The sequence below is a fragment of the Salmo salar genome, chromosome 17, assembly GCF_965601325.2.
Source record: "Salmo salar chromosome 17, fSalSal1, whole genome shotgun sequence".
Taxonomy (NCBI): Eukaryota; Metazoa; Chordata; class Actinopteri; order Salmoniformes; family Salmonidae; genus Salmo; species Salmo salar.
In genome coordinates, this window is record NC_138307.1 from 59,234,663 (window position 1) to 59,256,092 (window position 21,430).

Sequence of the window (21,430 nt, forward strand, 5' to 3'; positions counted from 1 at the left end):
AACTTTCTTTTAGATGATCAAATATACAGAGTGGTAAACAACCTATAATGTTGAAGAAAATATATCCAAATCAAATTGAATAGGCTACATTTATCACATACCATTACACACCAATGGCTGGTAGACAGGCAATCCAATTCGGATAATTTTTCCACAAATTCAGCCCCCCCCCCCCCAAATAGCTGTAGTTCATTGACAGATGTATTGCTTTTTTAATGCTTTGCCTATTCTCTCTGGAATTACATACAAAACTGTTATCTTCACCTCACAAAAGGCATTTAGTGTTCATGAAATTATTATTCTAGACAATGTTCTAAGAATTGTTCAATTGTTCAAAGAATTGTGTTTGATCAGGGAACAATCTTAAGAGTTACATTTGTATTTCTTGTTAACTACAACATTTATTATTCATTTCTCACCTTCTGCAATGCCATTGGTCTGTTAGAATAGACCTCGTGACGTTTTACGTTACGTCCACGTGTCATAGAACTAGGAAGAAACCCGTAAACATTGAGCAAGAAAGGAGGCAGAAAAACTTTTGGCTTAGCCTAAAATGCTTACATTTAGCTTGACCGTTGTTAGACAGTAAGTAAATACCACCACCTTTCTGTTTTGTGTGCTGTATGTATAATATATTTCCTAAAATGTACGTAGGCTTCTGCATTCTTGACAACCCTATTGAACCACTTCAAAGCACAGCTGTCAGTTGCCGACAATATTAGCTAGGAAGCGTGTTGCCTATTCAAATGTGTCATCTAACATTATTATTCTGTGCCAAAGTGGCTGCCTAGCTAAATCCATAGGTTTCTTATTCTGCCACCATATCGAAGCAGTGTCACCCTGAGTGTCCTCTCTCCATAGACTTTATATCTGGTCTATCTCCCATGCAACCTCCTTGAAAGACATGCAAGTGATCAAAGCTATTAACGTTAACTTTTAAGCTATTTGTGCACCTCTAGAATTTATCTGATACTCTGTATCCTCAGAAAAATGCTGTGCATGTAATTTTCTAAATGATTATCTTCTCAATTTCACAGTGGGGAGACACAATACAACAAGGAGAAGTTGCTACAAGGTATGTTGTCATTTGTAAACATTCCAACCTTGACCAGTAATGACCTAACCTCGGGAATCCTGTGTGATTTAAAAACAAAGGCTGTAAGAACCAGCTATAAACCTTTCCTTGTTGTTCATGTATCAACTAGTAGAATCAAAGTTATTGATACTCATCTGTTTCCATGTTCACTTGAGGGGGAATGTCAAAAGTATGGTCATTCACACAAACACTGACTAATACAGTTGAAGTCAGAGGTTTACATACACTTAAGGTTGGAGTCATTAAAACTCATTTTTCAGCGACTCCACAAATTTCTTGTTAACAAACTATTGTTTTGGCAAGTCTGTTAGGACATCTACTTTGTGCATGACACAAGTAATTCTTCCACCAATTGTTTACAGACAGATTATTTCCATTATAATTCACTGTATCACAATTCCAGTGGGTCAGAAGTTTACATACACTAAGTTGACTGTTCCTTTAAACAGCTTGGAAAATTCCAGAAAATGATGTCATGGCTTTAGAAGCTTCTAATAGGCTAATTGACATTATTTTAGTCAATTGGAGGTGTACCTGTGGATGTATTTCAAGTCCTACCTTCAAACTCAGTGCTTCTTTGCTTGACATCATGGGAAAATCAAAAGAAATCAGCCAATACCTCAGAAAAAAAATGGTAGACCTCCACAATTCTGGTTCATCCTTGGGAGCAATTTCCAAACGCCTGAAGGTACCACGCTCATCTGTACAAACAATAGTACGCAAGTATGAACACCATGGGACCACGCAGCCGTCATACCACTCAGGACTTTGGTGTCGAAAAGTGCAAATCAAGACCAGAACAACAGCAAAGGACCTTGTGAAGATGCTTGAGGAAACGCATACAAAAGTATCTGTATCCACAGTAAAACGAGTCCTATATCGACATAACCTGAAAGGCCGCTCAGCGAGGAAGAAGCCACTGCTCCAAATCCTCCATTAAAAAAGCCAGACTACGGTTTGTAAATGCACATGGGGACAAAGATTGTACTTTTTGGAGAAATGTCCTCTGGTCTGTTGAAACAAAAATAAAAATGTTTGGCCATAATGACCATCGGTATGTTTGGAGGAAAAAGGGGGAGGCTTGCAAGCCGAAGAACACTATTCCAACTGTGAAGCACGGGGATGGCAACAACATGTTGTGGGGGTGCTTTGCTGCAGGAGGGACTGGTGCACTTCACAAAATAGATGGCATCATGAGGGAGGGAAATGATGTGGATATATTGAAGCAACATCTCAAGACATCAGTCAGGAAGTTAAAGCTTGGTCGCAAATGGGTCTTCCAAATGGACAGGGACCCCAAGCATACTTTCAAAGTTGTGGAAAAATGGCTTAAGGACTGACCTAAGACAGGGAATTTTTACGAGGATTAAATGTCAGGAATTGTGAAAAAGTGAGTTGAAATGTATTTGGCTAAGGTGTATGTAAACTTCCTACTTCAACTGTACCTGTTGGTCTTGTGCTGTCAGGTCAGGGGGTGGACACTTCCCTGTCGGAGCCAGGGCTCCAGCAGGCAGAGGCTGCAGGAATGTACCTCAGAGAGCTCAGGTTCTCCAACGTGTTTGTCAGTAACCTGCAGCGCGCCAGACAGGTGAGTTTTCCTGAGATGCCACTGGTGTTACATGTGATGTCGTCTTAGGTTACGGTTAGGTGACACTAACCTCGTCCACCCAGCTGGCTCTATGTAGCAATTGAGCCTGGGACCAAGGTTAGGAGACCACCAGAAAGATTAACAATGCACAGCAGATGTAGGATGTAACTTCTATTTAGTTTAGATTCCCAGTGTGCGACTTATAATTGCGGCTACACTGTCACTGCCGTTCAATAGCAGAAAATGGCAGGATATGTTGGCAACTGATGTCAAAGTAAAATCATTCCTTACTACAAGACCTTTTCAGTGGGAAATTTCTCAGATAAGACATTAAAGTCTCTTCAATAATTTCTGGAACAAAACTTCTCCATTGTATATGTTACTGTGAAGGAGGGAAGAGAGCAGACAATATATTAAACCACAGACGTAGACTACAGTATATGAGAAATGTCAGCGGGTAGAACTAAACTCAGCAAAAAAAGAAATGTCCTCTCACTGTCAACTGCGTTTATTTTCAGCAAACTTAACGTGTAAATACTTGTATGAACATAACAAGATTCAACAACTGAGACATAAACTGAACAAGTTCCACAGACATGTGACTAACGGAAATTGAATAATAAAGGGGGGGGGGTCAAAATCAAAAGTAGCACTATCTGGTGTGGCCACCAGCTGCATTAAGTACTGCAGTGCATCTCCTCATGGACTGCACCAGATTTGCCAGTTCTTGCTGTGAGATGTTACCCCACTCTTCCACCAAGGCACCTGCAAGTTCCCAGACATTTCTGGGGGGAAGGGCCCTAGCCCCTCACTCTCTGATCCAACAGGTCCCAGATGTGCTCAATGGGATTGAGATCCAGGCTCTTCGCTGGCCATGGCAGAACACTGACATTCTTGTCTTGCAGGAAATCACGCACAGAATGAGCAGTATGGCTGGTGGAATTATCATGCTGGAGGGTCATGTCAGGATGAGTCTGCAGGAAGGGTACCACATGAGGGAGGAGGATGTCTTCCCTGTAACGCACAGCGTTGAGATTGCCTGCGAAGACAACAAGCTCAGTCTGATGATGCTGTGACACACCGCCCCCAACCATGATGGACCCTCCACCTCCAAGTCGATCCCGCTCCAGAGTACAGGCCTCGGTGTACAGGCCTCGGTGTAACGCTCATTCCTTCGACGATAAACGCGAATCCGACCATCACCCCTGGTGAGACAAAACTGCGACTCGTCGGTGAAGAGCACTTTTTTCCAGTCCTGTCTGGTCCAGCGACGGTGGGTTTGTACCCATAGGCGACATTGTTGCCGGTGATGTCTGGTGAGGACCTGCCTTACAACAGGCCTACAAGCTCAGTCCAGCCTCTCTCAGCTTATTGCGGATAGTCTGAGCACTGATGGAGGGATATTGCGTTCCTGGCGTAACTTGGGCAGTTGTTGTTGCCATCCTGTAGCTGTGATGTTTGGATGTACTGATCCTGTGCAGGTGTTGTTACACGTGGTCTGCCACTGCGAGGACAATCAGCTGTCCGTCCTGTCTCCCTGTAGCGCTGTCTTGGGCATCTCACAGTACAGACATTGCAATTTATTGCCCTGGCCACATCTGCAGTCCTCATGCCTCCTTGCAGCATCCCAAAGGCACGTTCACTCAGATGAGCAGGGACCCTGGGCATCTATCTTTTGGTGTTTTTCAGAGTCAGTAGAAAGGCCTCTTTAGTGTCCTAGGTTTTCATAACTGAACTTAATTGCCTACTGTCTGTAAGCTGTTAGTGTTTCGACGACTGTTCCACAGGTGCATGTTCATTAATTGTTTATGGTTCATTGAACAAGCATGGGAAACAGTGTTATTACCCTTTACAATGAAGATCTGTGAAGTTAATTCGTAAAAATCCAATTATCTTTGAAAGACAGGGTGCTGAAAAAGGGACGTTTTTTTTTTTGCTGAGTTTAGAAGTACAGTAATGAAGGCTATGTTCATTTCTAGCGTAGTAGCTGATTTGGTTGTAGGTGTGGCGATTAAGACAATGCTGTCATTGTTCACACATCCTTATCCTTTGTCAGACTGCAGAAATCATTATGAGGAACAATGTTCACTCCTCGGGCGTTGAAATGGTCTTTGACCCGTTACTCAGAGAGAGGGTAAGTCTTTCATATGCCTCCTATTGCATGTATGTAGTATATATTTGATCCAGCCCAGTCTACCCAGGGACCACAGGGACCTTAGAGTTTGACATACAAATACAATGCATAGAAAATTATCATCAAAGTGGTTCATCAATCATACAGGGTTTTGGGATCGCAGAAGGACGGCCCAAGGAGGATCTGAAGAACATGGCTAACAGAGCCGGCCAGTCGTGTCGAGACTATACTCCTCCTGGAGGGGAGACCTTGGAACAGGTTAGACTGGGATCTGAACATTTTATCAGCTTTCCCTTTGGCCCAGCTAGCCAACAGCTCAGAGCTGGATTCCATGTCCAACAGTGCCATGCAGGGGTTCAACTCGGAACTTCAAGGCAGAAGCTCAACACATCATTAATAGATTTTTTTTATTCTAGGGAGATAAGTATTATTTTAGTCCTTGAAAAATTTAAACGTGTGTCTTTGTCTCCCTCCAGGTAAGGCTGCGATGCAAGAAGTTTCTAAAGTCCCTTTACCAGCACATGGTTGACGACCACGGCTGCTCAGGACAGAGTTCTGCTGCTGTAGGGAGAGAGGCCAGGACCGGTGCAGCTGGCACAGATGGGCCCCTACCTGGTCTGCCTGGCGACGGGATGGAGGGTGTCCCTCTCCATGCCCTGGTGGTGAGCCACGGGGCCTACATCCGCGTGGCTGTGAGACATTTTGTGGAGGACCTGCAGTGCTCTCTGCCCCAGGGCCTGAAGATGTCCAAGGTGTTGTCAGCCTGCCCCAACACAGGCATCAGCCGCTTTGTCCTCACCGTGTCTCCCACTGAGTCTGGCCTGGCGCTCTCTGCTGTCCGCTGTGTTTTCACCAACAGGAAGGACCACCTGACCTCCCGTAACATATGTTACATCACACATTAAAGATGGACAAGGCAACACAAAAGGTTTAGTCACTACTCTGTTCTGTTTAAATGTTATTTACTGTAGCTAACAAACCACTGAAAGTAAAGAATATCTGGCACAGTGACTTGTCTACTATTGATGATATCAGTTGGGGGGAGATTTTAGTAGGGTCATTGAAGAACCCTAATCATCAATTGATTCATTTTTTCTTTTATACACGGTAAATAAATTAAGCAATTTTGCACAGTTTATATCTTCACCTGTTTTAAAGCTTTTTAAGTAACCTCCACGTTATGTAACCATGGTGACGTAGGCTCTTTTATGCATACGTATATTGGAAGTGCCCCAAAGTGGATAGATTTTGAAGACCGGTATCCTATCTACCTTATCTGATGTTCTTGGAGTCACTCTACCAGTCCTTAATGATGACTCATCACACACACTGTCACTCCAACAATGACGTGTAATGCTGACAGGTTTAACAACAGCAGAAATGATGCTGGCGCTGCGATGGCAATTGCACACAAAATTGTACTACCTCAGTTGTTCGTTTGCTTGTGTATTTATTTGGCTAGAGATCGGGGTGGGTTGGCTTGAGAGGTCGGCTGGTGCAGCTTGAATCGGTCTGAAGTTGGGTCCGTATCCCTGTAGTGATATCATGTATCTATTTTACATCATTTTTTGCTCCTTTGTCATTGAGGTTTGTCTGTTTTTCCCGTTCTATTAACAAATGTAATCAGAAATTGATCACGAGAAAGGAATGAATACCCGACCACAGACAAGCACACTGAGAAGTAGAGGACACAAAGTATTATGGGAATACAGGGTAAATGTTTTGCTCTCAATGGACCCTTTTTACAGTAGATCATTGCTCAGTGCAAATTCCGCAGAACTATTGGCAGGATGTCTGTATATCCTGTGTGAGTCAATTTCCCGGTCTTCCAATATTTATCCATGGAATGTTCTATGGAAACTAAACACTTCCTGTATCACAGTCCAATGAAATGAGGACTTGTTTGGAATGTTTTAGTGTGGATAATGTAATGGTTTGTTTCCACTACTAAGTCGATCATGTTGAAGATTTAGTTGTATTGTTTTTGTCATATTATACCAAAGGCAGAAAAGTGTGAGGAATGTCATTATCTTTTAAAGCCTTTACAATTCAACATGGAGTTATCACTTATTGTGGTCCCTGTCCATTATGAGGTAATAAATTATACACTGCAAAAAGTACAGCGTTACAGTATTGATTAATCACAACCAAAGAAAAGGCTTCAATATTGGTGTTTAACATGTTCAATGGCTTTGTATTTCAAGTGTCCAAAGTGGTCACAAGCTTCCTCTGATCTTGCGCAAATGTAATTGTCACTAAAGGTTGCATAAGAGGTAATAGCGTGTGCAAGTCTTGTAGTTTCTTAATGCAAAGCAGGATTTGAACCTGGGGACGTTTGCAGGTTGGGAAATATCAGGTTTAATCACCCGAGGGGCCACTTCCGAGTTACAGGCTTTCTCATGTTTAAAACCTGATAGAAATCACTTTGTTTCAGTGCTCAGGCTGAGCGTGACCGGTCAAAGAACTGGGGCAATTGAAAATAATGCGACAGCTACTGACCTGTGTCTAGATTGTTCCAGAGACAACCATGAGTAATGTTCCGAAGGCACCAGTGGCAGCATAAACATCTGTACTAAATCTGATCCGTCAACATGAATGGGTGGGTTTGCTTAAATCTTATTCAACTTGAGTGTTATTAAAGCTCTTCTTTTGAAAGAATATTGCAATGTGTGAATAAACTGCCTCAAAAATATTGAAAAATATCTAGACTATCATATCAATCTAAAAAAAATGTGCCTTCACTCATGACCGCCACTGAGATTGTTAAGCTCCTCTTAGATGTGACAGCCAGGTCAGTGTGGTTTAACCTCAAAGTAAAACAGGACAAAGATTTGTGGTCACTGTACTGTGTTCCTTTGACTAAAATACCTCCAACATGTTACTTAGTGAGAGTGAAACAAAAATAGAATGTGTAAATGTTTATTTGTAGACAATGATGGTTTGGCAGAAATTAAGATATGCCAATTTTCTCCATAATGAGATGCGTGAGACACTCAACCTTAATGACTGGAAGCTCAAAGTGAATGAATCAATGGTCAACCTGCTTATGCACTTAATGTGACACAGAGCTTACTCACACATTTAGCCTGTACTTTTATGCTTGCGTCATACATAGAAGTCTAGGATGGAGTGGTTGTGAGTATACAGTTCTTCATCCTGAAGTTCTAAAATATTGATCTAAAATAGAATATAAATTAATTAATTGGAAAAAGTAATTTTCTTCATCATAATACATTTTCTGTGACTCTGATCCTCACATACAAAACCTGTAAGTTATGAGAAGGCTTTCAGAATTCCTCTAACAGTTAAGCATCCATATAAATAGTATACTATAAATAACAATAAATGAATGGATTTAAATCAATAAATACTTTCAACTTTCTTGGAATTGGCTTTGTTGCTTGCTTTTGGTGTCCAGCCTCTATAACCTGTCGTATTTGTTCTGATACCCTGTAGAGGGGACCATTCATTTCAGTTTAAAATTAAACGTCTCATTAGAAGAACATGCATTATAACATGCAGGCCTACTGGCATAGTCAACATTTTAGTAGGGCTAATTTTAGATGAAATATGTTTAAGTTTCATATCAATAGTATTTTATTGCAGTCTTCTTGCATTGTATAACGTTTAATAAAGTGACCTCAGCTCAACTGCCTTTAAAAAAAAAAAAAGACAAAGACGCAACATTATCTCGGCTTTCAGCATGATTCTCATAAGAATCCTCCCCGTAAACAGAGCGCAATCAAATACAGAATTTGCGTCCTGGAATCAAAAATCACGGAAACCAAGAGTTACTCACTGTGCTATAGTGAAGAATGGCCGAAATAAAACGTTATAATGTGGTACTTTTTTGGCTACATATTTCATCTTATGACTACATATCAATTACCCTTATGCCCTAATAAGGGTGCCACCGTCCGACATTCACAAGTATAACATCTGTTTAAAACATTGAGGGTTGATTGCAGAACTGCTGGAAAAGACCCAAAGTGAACACATACATAGCTTACATTGATAAACCCAAGCGTACAACTGCGAGTGTCCTGTCCTCTTATCCCATCATTCCATTAATGATACCGGGGCTGGGAGGGGTTTAGAGAATGCACGTTCCACGGGTCGTCGGAGGGAGACTGAGGGGTCTCCCTGGAGATGTTGCGTCCCTCGGGGAATTCAGCCTCCTGGTCCATCTCCAAGGTGTCATCCAGCTCCGGCATAGCCCGGGAGTCCTCATCCTCCTCCGTCTGCCCCAGCATGTTGTACGGATCAGAAGAATCAACCACCCGGTCCCTCTTCTCCCGGTGCAAGAGGCGCTCCAGTGGCACCGTGTTCTTCTCCGATAGGAAGAGGGAGGTTTGCGGTAGATTCTGGCCCACAGTGTACACTTGCTTTATCCCTTCCAAGTTGAGCAGAATACCAGTTCTGCAAGAGTAGTACATGTTGCGGTGGTTTTCCAATAACTTGTGATTAAAAAGACAGTCTTCCTTGTGCCAAACAGTCTATAAACAGATTAATAGATTAATTTACGCAAACAGACCATTTAGAAACGTACATAAATTAACTTCATTTTCAAAGTGTTACTTGAGTGCTAAACACAAGAACACTTCGACCAATGTAAAAATGTGATACTATATTGGCTATGTGTTTGGATAAAAGTGGTCTGAAATCCGTGCGTAAAAGCGCATTTTTGGTAGGCATATGACAGAAAGAGCTCAAATTAGGAAACTTCTCTCACGAGTCTTATTCTAAATGTTAAGAAAACATGTATTTCAGTTCAATGGATAATGAAAATGGGCATTTACTTACAGAGCTGAAAGGGTTTCCCAGGGCATCCATGCACAGGTAGCGGTTACTTTTGATTCCAAGTATCGCCACGCGCTCTCTTGTTTCCGCCTTCAATAAAATCACACCTGTTGACAAAATCAATTGTGTTAGCCTATAGAAGCAGATTAAAGACAAAAACTTAAAACGAAATTTCAATCAAAAGCAAAGGCAAAAATGTAATAAGAACTTACTGTACATTTTTTGTCATCTTTGAATATGTTTTAGTTAGTTCGAAATGTAGTTTTGCGCAAGTGGCCATTTAAACTGATCTCAAGGTAGAAATTGTTCACGTCTGAAGACGTCTGCAGGTGTACGCATCTTCTCGGATTCCGCCAGCTGGATCCCAGGAGAGGTGATGGGTTTGGAAGGGCATCCACAAGTCGAAATCCCTGAAGAACAGCCAGTAAGAGCACAAGGACGGCGTCCCTCATCCCAGATGTCTTGGTTATTTCCATCTTTTACCCAAAGAACACTGAAAATGTATCACAGAGATTTCGGATGTAGCTTTGAATTCTGCAGCAAACTGTTTGCAAACTTCAGCTGATCTGATGGTCCAACGTTTGAGGACGGCTCTATTTAAAGGGACCCAAATGCCACTCCTGCTCACATCCTTTAGCCTACGCAGCGCTCTCTCGGCGGAAGGAAGGGGGTGCATCTCCACCTGACTGTTTGTCTATAGGTATTGGTCACCAAATAACGTAGTAGTCTCATTGAGCAATGTCTGTACAAAAGTGACGTCGTATTTTTTTTCAAACATCAGCACTTTCATAATCATGATCCTTGCACTAATCTTTAAAGCGCATATGTCATCACAGTGTGTGCAATATAACCCTCTGTCCAGTAAGCATATTATAATATACCTATATATTTTTTATAGATACAGAAACATATTCATAATTTCACATTGAAAAACTGACTATAGATAAGTCTATAGATAATCTATACAACCAATTCTCAAGGTTTTCTGTCCCTAATCTATACAACCTATTCCCAACACCTTTCCAATGTTTTGAAAACGTAATTTTATGATAGTAATTGAACATTATGGTACAATCTGTTTGAATTAAATGATAAGACAACATCTTAAACTTAGATAAATATTTGACCATTTAAAAACACAGATCTAATGTAGTGCTGTATTTCTATCTAGTATTTTCTATTTCATTATAAAACATAAATCCATGCCTGAATAATACTAATTAAGCTCCAAATTAACATTACACTGTGTGTATATGTGATGATGACTGGGGGAGCTAGACTTACCCCAGTCTATTGTCCAATAAAACACCTTGTGTAGAAACAACACTGTCGCTTCTTGTTTAGGTTACTTCCTACATGAATTGCACAACCATTGTCCTGTCTTCCTTTTGATTCCTACACATCTGTAATGGAACCACTTCACCATGCAGTCTTAGTTTGTGCAGCAGATGATCTTGCCGAACAGATGTCTATTGCAGGAGCAGATTGCTGCTGATCCCTCCTCCTATTCATTCAGTACCATTTGCAACTTCCTTTTCTGCAACTCTGGAATCAGGTGATGTTCAACAAAGGCTTGGGTTCTGATCAACAGGTCTTGAATGAATGGCTCATCTCGGGGAAGATTGATGACAGAAATGCCTTGCTGTGTCCAGACAACAAAGTTACCCTGCTGACATCCTGTGGCAAGCAGTTGTGTTTGAACTTGAGTGAAGTACTGGTTCTTTCTCTTCAACCAATTGGTTTCCAGGCAAAATGCAGGATCCTCCAGTTGAACTACAGTACCACTCAAAAGTTTGGACACACCTATTCATTCAAGAGTTTTTCTATATATATATTTTTTTCTACATTGTAGAATAATAGTGAAGACATCAAACTATGAAATAACACATATGGAATCATGTAGTAACCAAAAAAGTGTTGAACAAATCAACATATATTTTAAATTTGAGGTTTTTCAAAGAAGCCACCCTTGCCTTGATGACAGCTTTGCACACTCTTGGCATTCTCTCAACCAGCTTCATGAGGTAGTCACCTGGAATGCATTTCAATTAACATATGTGCCTTGTTAAAAGTTAATTTGTGGAATTTCTTTCCTTCTTTGAGCAAATCAATTGTGTTGTGACAAGGTAGACAAGGTATACAGAAGATAGCCCTATTTGGTAAAATATCAAGTCCATATTATGGCAAGAACAGCTCAAATAAACAAAGAGAAACAACAGTCCATCATTACTTTAAAACATGTAGGTCAGTCAATGCGGAACATTTCAAGAACTTTGAAAGTTTCTTCAAGTGAAGTCGCAAAACACATCAAGCGTTATGATGAAACTGGCTCTCATGAGGACCGCCACAGGAAAGGAAGACCCAGAGTTACCTCTGCTGCAAAGGATAAGTTCATTAGAGTTAACTGCACCTCAGATTGCAGCCCAAATAAAGTAACAGACACATCTCAACATCATGTTCAGAGGAGACTGCGTGAATCAGGCCTTCATGGTCGAATTGCTGCAAAGAAACCACTACTAAATAACACCAATAATAAGAAGAGACTTGCTTGGGCCAAGAAACACGAGAAATGGACATTAGACCGGTGGAAATATGTCCTTTGGTCTGATGAGTACAAATTTGAGATTTTTGGTTCCAACCGCCGTGTCTTTGTAAGACGCAGAGTAGGTGAACGGATGATCTCCGCATTTGTGGTTCCCACTGTGAAGCATGGAGAAGGAGGTGTGATGTGTGGGGGTGCTTTGTTGGTGACACTGTCAGTGATGTATTAATAATTCAAGACACACTTAATCAGCATGGCTACCACAGCATTCTGCAGCGATACGCCATCCCATCTGGTTTGCGCTTAGTGGGAATATAATTTGTTTCTCAACAGGACAATGACCCAAAAGAGACCTCCAGGCTGTGTAAGGGCTATTTGACCAAGGAGAGAGACGGAGTGCTGCATCACATGACCCGACCGCAACCCAATTGAGATGGTTTGAGATGAGTTGGACAGTAGAGTGAAGGAAAGCAGCCAACAAGTGCTCAGCATATGTGGGAACCCCTGTCCAGACTATTGGAAAAGCATTCCTCATGAAGCTGGTTGAGAGAATGCTAGAGTGTGCAAAGCTGTCATCAAGGCAAATGGTGGCTACTTTGAAGAATCTCAAATATAAAATATATTTTGATTTGTTAAACACTTTTTGGTTACTACATGATTCCATATGTGTTATTTCACTATAATTCTAAAATGTTTTAAAATAGTAAAAATTAAGAAAACCCTTGAATGAGTAGGTGTGTCCAAACTTTTGACTGGTCCTGTATGTCCATTGGAGGCAAGTCCTTGTATTTGTGGGGACACTTGATCTCGAGTACCGTATACCCATGGCAGTCATCCAGGAAATCCCATCAGGCGACTCGGCTAGGAAGGGTGGGCGTGGTAAACAACAACACCTGAGGGTTTCAGGTGAAAGTTGATGTGCTGTTCTGTCTTCTGTCGACAGCATTCCTTTCTTGTAGTTTCCTCATGCTCAATGTCCCATTTCACATGGGACATGGCACATGGGAAATGCTGACAGTGTCATACTACATGACAGCTGACTCATTGTTGTAGTGAAGGATGTTGTACATATTATTGACCTTGTGCAACAGTCACCCTGTTGAAGGGTAGGGTGTAGGGACTTTCCTTGGGGGAATAACTTCCATCTTTTGTGACTTGGGCCAACCAGTGTCGTACTGATGGGTAATGTTCCCTTAAAGCTGCGCACATGCATGGCCTTGCAGCTCCCCGGGACTGCCGCACAGAAGAAATATCAGCCTGCGCAGAGAAGTATGAGATTGAACTTCAATACATTTTCAGAGCAGTATCCCTATATGCAAATAGACCATTGCTATATATGGATCTGTGCCGTTCACTTTGAACTGGACTGTGTTTCCATCATGAGTGGTCAAGAGTAGATGTGCTTGTTTTGAGATCAAAACAATGTGTGCACATTTGTTCATATTGTTTGCTAATAATTTAGTTATTAGCCCAGTTAAAGCTAATTTCTAGTCATCAATGGGTGCGTGGTTGCTTCCTACAAAAGCACAAAACCTATGCATTTCTAGCCCTCTTTGAAGTGAGTCAGGTAAAGCACTTTGGGGCAGTGTTGTACTTTGAGACAGGCTTGAATAAGATAAGTAGCCAATAGGCAGGGGGTAACATAATTTGTCTGATTCTCTGTAATAATTCTATGGGATTATTGCATCAAACACATTTTCAGTCACCTCCTTGTCTGAAGGACAAGTGGATAAACAGTTTAATGTCAAGCCCTGCATGTTTTTTCCAAAAGTCTCATGGAATATAGGCCTACATTGAACACCACACATTGGCTGCTACTCTAGGCTGAATAGCTATTTCCATGTTAAAATGTTGTGGGATGTATTTTCTCCATTGTTTTTAATGGTAGGCCACTCTGGTAGGCCTACATTATGATCAAATAGCCACAGTGGCCTACTTGACCACTGTTAAAACTGTAACTTAAAGTGGGTACAGCCTCAGTGTTCACAGTAAACGCCAGAAGTTGCACAGAATTTTCACAACTTTCAAGTTTGCGTTCAGCAGACCTGAAATTTGCTCGGTGCCCAAATTTTTTTGAGGGAACATTGCCGTTAGGTGTAGTTCATATTCTGACTCAGAGGCCTTGTCTGTATCACCCTCACTCCTGACTAAAACCACTGCTGAGGGCAGAATCTGATGCAGCTGAGCAAGAGCTTCCTGCTGTTCCTCATTGGAGAGGCCGGGTGGATTTTGCCGTTTCCTACATTTGCAGGTGACCTTCTCGCCATGTCTAGGTTTTCCGCTGCATGGCTTGTTACATTTCTCTTCTGATAACCTTTCCACATACACTTAACATCAGTGCATGAGAGCTCTCTATTGGCAGTGGCTTGTGTGCACCCTTCAACAGCAAACAAAACAGCAGCTATGTACCTGCAGCACAAGTGCAGTGGTTTGCCACTGCATAGCCATTTTTCGTGTCTAGACACAGCCAAGGTTTGTATGGCAGTTCACTGACTCTCTGGCCTGGGTCCACTGTGGCTGCCACAAATGTGACTGGGCTTTCTTCAGATAAGTCGTGGCCTGATGATCTTTAGATGACCACACACATAGTAATTGTATTCATCAAGTGATTTGTACTCATGTAAGGCTTCACCGGTGCAGGGACCAGAGGTATTAATTAGGTAATTATATATGGACATACAGTACCAGTCAAAACTTTGGACACACCTACTCATTCAAGGGTTTTCCCTTATTTTTTTTAATATTTTTTTTTACATTGTAGAATAATAGTGAAGACATCAAAACTATGAAATAACACATATGGAATCATGTAGTAACCAAAAAAGTGTTAAACAAATCAAAATATATTTTAGATTTTAGATTCTTCAAAGTAGCCACTCTTCGCCTTGATAACAGCTTTGTACACTCTTGGCATTCTCTCAACCCGCTTCATGAGGTCAGCTTAACCTTTTATAGATTATATTGAATGAACAAGGGGGGAAACATATCACAATTGAAAATTGATTAATGTTTAAATTTAGTATTTGGCTGTTTTGGGCTGCCAGAGCCAGTCTACCGCTGAAAATAACATAAGGTTGTTGGACTTTAAGGAGTAATGGTAACGTTAGGCTCCTTAAAGGACAGATCGAAATGTACTAGGGGGGAGGGGCTGATCCACTCAAGGTGTCATAAAAAAAATGCAAATGCAAAGTTACAAATATTTCCACATGACCCTCCCCTTATACTTTAAAATAAATTGAACACCCCCCCCCCTCATAGAATTACCTCAAAATAATGTTTACGACCACAAATAACAATAACTGTAGCGACTTCGGCATGCTTTTGTGGCAGAGTCGATGCCATGCAGGGCTACGGGCCAGAAGGTTGAGGGTTCGCCGACTACCACAGACGAGCTCACTTTTCCTGCCTGTTTCATTACATTATAATCAGAGCTGGCTGCAGACAATGATCAGCTAGGGGGAAATAAGATTTTCAACAGTTTGATGCCATTTATAATTATATAAAATATACTAAACAAAAATAGAAATGCAGGGCCTCCCGAGTGGCGCGGTGGTCTAAGGCACTGCATCGCAGTGCTAGCTGTGCCACTGGAGATCCTGGAGACCCATGGCAATGCACGCTGACAGGTGTACAGTGCTTCCTCCGACACATTGGTGCGGCTGGCTTCCGGGTTAAGCGGGCATTGTGTCAAGAAGCAGTGCGGCTTGTCTGGGTTGTGTTTCGGAGGACGCACGGCTCTTGACCTTCGCCTCTCCCAAGTCTGTATGGGAGTTGCAAAGATGGGACAAGACTGTAACTATGAAAAAGGGGTCAAATATATAAATGTGACATACAGCAATTTCATTAATTTGCAGTACATAGGAGGAAATCATACATTTATTAGACCCTAATCTATGGATTTCACATGACTGGGAATACAGATATGTATCTGTTGGTCAGAGATACCTTAAAAAAATATGGGCCTCACAATGGGCCTCAGGATCTCATCACAGTATTTTTGTGCATTCAAATTGCCATCGATTAAATGGAACTGTATTCATTGTCTGCAGCTTATGCCTGCCCATACCATAACCCCACCATCACCATGGGGCCCTCTGTTCACAACAGTGACATCAGAAAACCGCTCGCCCACACGACACCATACACGTGGTCTGCAGTTGTTAGGTCGGTTGGACATACTGCCAAATTCTTTAAAATGATGTTGGAGGCGGCTTATGGTAGAGAAATTAAAATACAATTCTGGGAACAGCTCTGGTAGACATTCTTACAGTCAGCATGCCAATTGCACGATCCTTCAAAACTTGTGACATCTGTAGCATTGTGTTGTGTGACAAAACTGCATATTTTAGCATGGCCTTTTTATTGTCCCCAGCACAAGGTGCACCTGTGTAATGCTGTTTAATCAGCTTCTTGATATGGAGGTGGATGGATATGTCAGGTGGATGAATTATCTTGGCAAAAGAGAAATGCTCACTAACAGGGATGTAAACAAATTTGTGCACAAAATTTGAGAGAAGTAAGCTTTTTGTGAGTATGGAAAATGTCTGGGATCTTTTATTTCACCTCATGAAACACTTTACATGTTGCATTTATATTTTTGTTCAGTGTACATAGATACAGACACATTACAGAAATAAAGATGCAAAATAATCAACCTCCGGATGAGTATGAGGGGGGAGTTTAAGTACAATTCTTACAAGCTTGTTAGGCTGGTAGCTTATTCTTTAGATGCTTGGGGCTGCTGGTGAACCATGATGTGCAGATATAATCAAAGTGACACATGACTAGCACACTTGCCAGAGACTTTATGGTGTTTACAGCTAGGTTTCCATCCAGTTGGTAACAGATTTTCATGTGAACATTCAAAAATAATTGAATAGTTTCCTTTATGAGAATTTGGTGCCGGACAACATGACAGGGGAGATTTTAATTTACCGAACATTTGATGAATTTAATGGACATCCATATGCATTCAGATCCAACCTGGCGTAGCCAGCGCCATCAATAAATGAGGGATGTTGGCCAAATAAGCCACATTTACATGTCCTTAAAAACAGCCTATAACAAATGACAAAAACAGAGATTTGAGCACTAAATGTATCAGGACATCGCATGCAAAGTCCTATAAACAAACAAAGACATCGAAGTAGTCAATGATAGGGAATATGGTGAATTGACGTCTAATTTATTTTTGTTTGATTTCTCGGTAGCAATCAGCTTGTTTGACTGTAGCCAGCTTTATGCCCACTGGTGCGATTACTAACCTTTCAAACTGCAACACACAGCAAGTTAAGTTTTAATGTCAAATACACAAGTACAGTGAAATACATTTCTTGCCAGCTCTAAACATAAGAAAAATAACACATGAAAAATCTTATATTGCTGAATATGGGATTTATTGTCATTTATATAATTACAAAGTCCCTAACGTTGTAGATTACTGTCAATATCAAGTAAATTCAGACGATTCAGAAACAAAACAGAGTACGCCTTTTTCTCCACCCAGAACTGCATTTGCTTGCTATTATGACATCATGGGGATCTCAGGTACGCAGTTTTTCCATCCTTAAGTACTAAAATATTTATCTAAAATATAATCCCAAAAAATAAATACATTGAAAAAAGTCATATTTTGTTCATAATCATTTATTTTTCAAGATAAATGTCACAAACACTCACACACAGCCTACTCACAACTAACCTAATGTAGCAGCCATAAAGAAACGCCTGAGCTGAGTCCCCACATCCGGTTTTCTGGGGAAACAGAAGCTATATCCCATCAAAGGCCAACTCAGAATTCCTCTTTAACAGTTAAAGCATCCATATAAATACTAGAAATAACAATAAATGAATAGATTTAAATAAATAAATACTTTCTTTCAACTTTCTTGGGATTGGCTTTGTTGCTTGCTTTTGCTGGCCAGCACCTATCACCAACCTATCCTTTCTATGTGTTCTGATACCCTGTAGGGAGTAGGCCTGCCATTCATTCACGTTTTAAATGAAATGTGTCACTGCAAGAAAATGGCCTAGAACATGTAGGCGTACTGGCATATCCAACATTGTAGTAGGCCTAATTTTATATGGAATATGTTTAAGTTTCATCATTATAATCTGTCCTTGTACTCTTTTAAGTACTGTGTTCGACACTGTTGACCATGATGTCTTCCTGGACAGACTGGAGAGGTGGGTTGGCCTCTCCGGTCCAGTTCTAAATGGGTTTAGGACCTATTTAACTGGTCAAGAGTTCTTTGTCACCCTTGGTGAACATAACTCGGAGAAAATACATATCATGTGGTTCCACAACGTTTGATTTTGGGTCTGATACTGTTCAGTTTATATATGCTACCCCTTGGCAGCGTTATCAGAAAGCCAGTATTGATTTTCACTGCTACGCAGAGGATACACAACTTTACATTTCTGTGTCACCAGAGGATTTTAGCTCCACGTATAAATTATTATTTAAATACTTGGTTGGCTCACATCTTCCTCCAGCTAAATCAAGAGAAGAATGAGGTACTTATTGTTGGAGCCAAAGCCCAGAGAGAGAATCTAGCCACACATTTTAATTCACGGGCAATAAAGATAAAACAACCAGGTAAAAAAAAAAATATGTGTTATTTCAGATTCTGAACTAAATTTCAAATCACACATTAGGAATGTGAACCAAATAGGTTTTTACCACGTGAGGAACATTGCCAAGGTGTGGCCGTTTCTCACTCAGGCTGATAGAGACTCATCCATGCTTTATTTCAAGCAGGCTTGACTACTGTAATGCTCTCCTGTCTGGTCTACTCAAGAAAGCCATTGGTCAACTGCAAAACAGTCAGAATGCTGCAGCACAGGTACTGACCAAGACCAGACGGAGAGCACACATTACACCGGTTTTAAAGGTCTCTGCACTGGCTGTCTGTGAGTTTTAGAATTCATTTTAAGACTCTTCTATTGGTTTTTAAATCTATCCACGATTGTGCACCTCAATACATGTCAGACATACTTTTATGTTAGGTCCCTCAGGTCCAATGGCACTGACCTTTTAACTATCCCAAAGCCTAGGACCAAGAGGCATGGAGAGGCGTGCCAGACAACCTGAGGGGGGCCGAAACTGTGGACATATTTAAAAGAGATCAACTGTGGACATATATAAAAGAGATCTTAAAACACATATTTTAGCTTTGCTTTTGGTTGGGGTCCTTTTTTGTTGTTCAGTTTGTGTCATCTTTTGTTTTTTTTATCTCATGTTTGTTGTTTAGTAAATATTTCAGCTTCTATTTTCATAGTTTTTTTTACAGTGTTTTTCCTGTAAAGCACATTGTGTTGCGTTCCATGTCTGAAATGTGCTGTATAAATAAACCTTGATTTGATTTGATAACCCGAGTATTTTCTTGTAGGCTTCTTACATTGTAAAACATTTAATAAAGTGACTTCAGCTCAACTTACTTTTTTCTTCGAAGAAGACGCACAAATATTTCGGGTTTCAGCATGATTCTCATAAGAATCCATCCCGTAAACAGAGTGCACTCATGTGCAGAATTTGCGTCCTAGAATTAAAAAGCACGGAAACCAACAGTTACATACTCACTAGCTACTGTGCTATAGTGAAAAATGAACAAAATACAATTTTCCGTCTTATGACTATATACAAATGACTAATATGCTCTAATAAGCCTGTCACGGTCAGAGTTTCACAGGTGTAAGAGTTGGGGTTTGTTTCCAGACCAGCTGGAAAAGATCCAACGTGAACGCGCACACAACTTATATTCTTAAAACCAGGTGTACAACGGCAAGTGTCCTGTCCTCTTATCCCACCATTGCATTCATGATACGGGGACTGGGAGGGGGGTTTAGGGAATGCACGTTCCACGGGTCGTCGGAGGGAGACTGAGGGGTCTCCCGGGAGATGTTGCGTCCCTCGGGGAGTTCAGCCTCCTGGTCCATCTCCAAGGTGTCATCCAGCTCCGGCATAGCCCGGGAGTCCTCATCCTCCTCCGTTTGACCCAGCATGTTGTACGGATCAGAAGGGTCAACCACCCGGTTTCTCTTCTCCCGGTGCAAGAGGCGCTCCAGTGGCACCGTGTTCTTCTCCGACAGGAAGAGGGAGGTTTGCGGTAGATTCTGGCCCACAGTGTACACTTGCTTTATTCCTTCCAAGTTGAGCAGAATACCAGTTCTGCAAGAGTAGTACACGTCGCGGTGGTTTTCCAATAACTTGTGGTTAAAAAGACAGTCTTCCTTGTGGCAAACGGTCTGTAAACAGATACATTTACGTAAAAACTGCAATTTAGAAACGTATATCCATTAACTTAATTGTTTAAGTGTTGCTTGAGTGCTAAACACAAGAACATTTTGACCAGTGTAAAACAAAACAAAAAGGGACAAGTTATAGGCTGTGTGTTTGGACAAAAGTGGTCTGAAATCCGTGCGTAAAAGCGCATTTTTGGTTTATGTCAGGAAGGGTTCAAATTAGGAAAAAGTGACATTCAATTATCTCACGAGTCTTATTCTAAATGTTAAGAAAACATGTATTTCAGTTCAATGGATAATGAAAATGGGCATTTACTTACAGAGCTGAAAGGGTTTCCCAGGGCATCCATGCACAGGTAGCGGTTACTTTTGACTCCAAGTATCGCCACGCGCTCTCTTGTTTCCGCCTTCAATAAAATCACACCTGTTGACAAAATCAATTGTGTTAGCCTATAGAAGCAGATTAAAGACAAAAACTTAAAACCAAATTTCAATCAAAAAGAAACGGCAAAAATGTAATATGAACTTACTGTATGAGCTTCGAAGTGTAGTTTTGCGCACGTGGCCATTTAAACTGATCTCAAGGTAGAAATTGTTCACGTCTGAAGACGTCTGCAGGTGTACGTATCTTCTCGGATTCCCCCAGTTGGATCCCAGGAGAGGTGATGGGTTTGGAAGGGCATCCACAAGTCGAAATCCCTGAAGAACAGCCAGTAAGAGCACCAAGACGGCGTCCCTCATCCCAGATGTCTTGGTTATTTCCATCTTTTACCCAAAGAACACTGAAAATGTATCACAGAGATTTCGGATGTAGCTTTGAATTCTGCAGCAAACTGTTTGCAAACTTCAGCTGATCTGATGGTCCAACGTTTGAGGACGGCTCTATTTAAAGGGACCCAAATGCCACTCCTGCTCACATCCTTTAGCCTACGCAGCGTTCGCCCCCAACGCAGATGTGGGTCTTTCTCTCCGCGGAAGGAAGGGGGTGCATCTCCACCTGACTGTTTGTCAATAGGTATTGGTCAC

At 41.3% G+C, this 21,430-nt stretch overlaps 2 protein-coding genes and 1 pseudogene across 2 annotated transcripts; 1 reads left to right on the plus strand and 2 right to left on the minus strand.

The window, feature by feature from the left end:
- Positions 1-516: 516 nt before the first annotated feature.
- Positions 517-5,959, plus strand: cl005 (CL005 protein). The gene is given in 6 exon segments (NM_001146444.1): positions 517-585; positions 1,038-1,075; positions 2,563-2,684; positions 4,741-4,818; positions 4,966-5,076; positions 5,295-5,959. Coding segments are annotated over 6 exon segments (810 nt in total). The 5' UTR covers positions 517-553; the 3' UTR covers positions 5,724-5,959.
- A 2,926-nt stretch (positions 5,960-8,885) lies between these two features.
- On the minus strand, positions 8,886-10,094 carry LOC106576331 (fibroblast growth factor 23 pseudogene; annotated as a pseudogene).
- Positions 10,095-19,880: 9,786 nt separating this feature from the next.
- Positions 19,881-21,239, minus strand: LOC106576344 (fibroblast growth factor 23). The gene is made up of 3 exons (XM_014153467.3): positions 20,935-21,239; positions 20,725-20,828; positions 19,881-20,407 (listed from the first exon to the last, which is right to left on the minus strand). The coding sequence occupies exons 1-3, from the start codon at positions 21,167-21,169 to the stop codon at positions 19,961-19,963; spliced, it is 786 nt and encodes a 261-aa protein (XP_014008942.1). The 5' UTR covers positions 21,170-21,239; the 3' UTR covers positions 19,881-19,960.
- Positions 21,240-21,430: the final 191 nt, after the last annotated feature.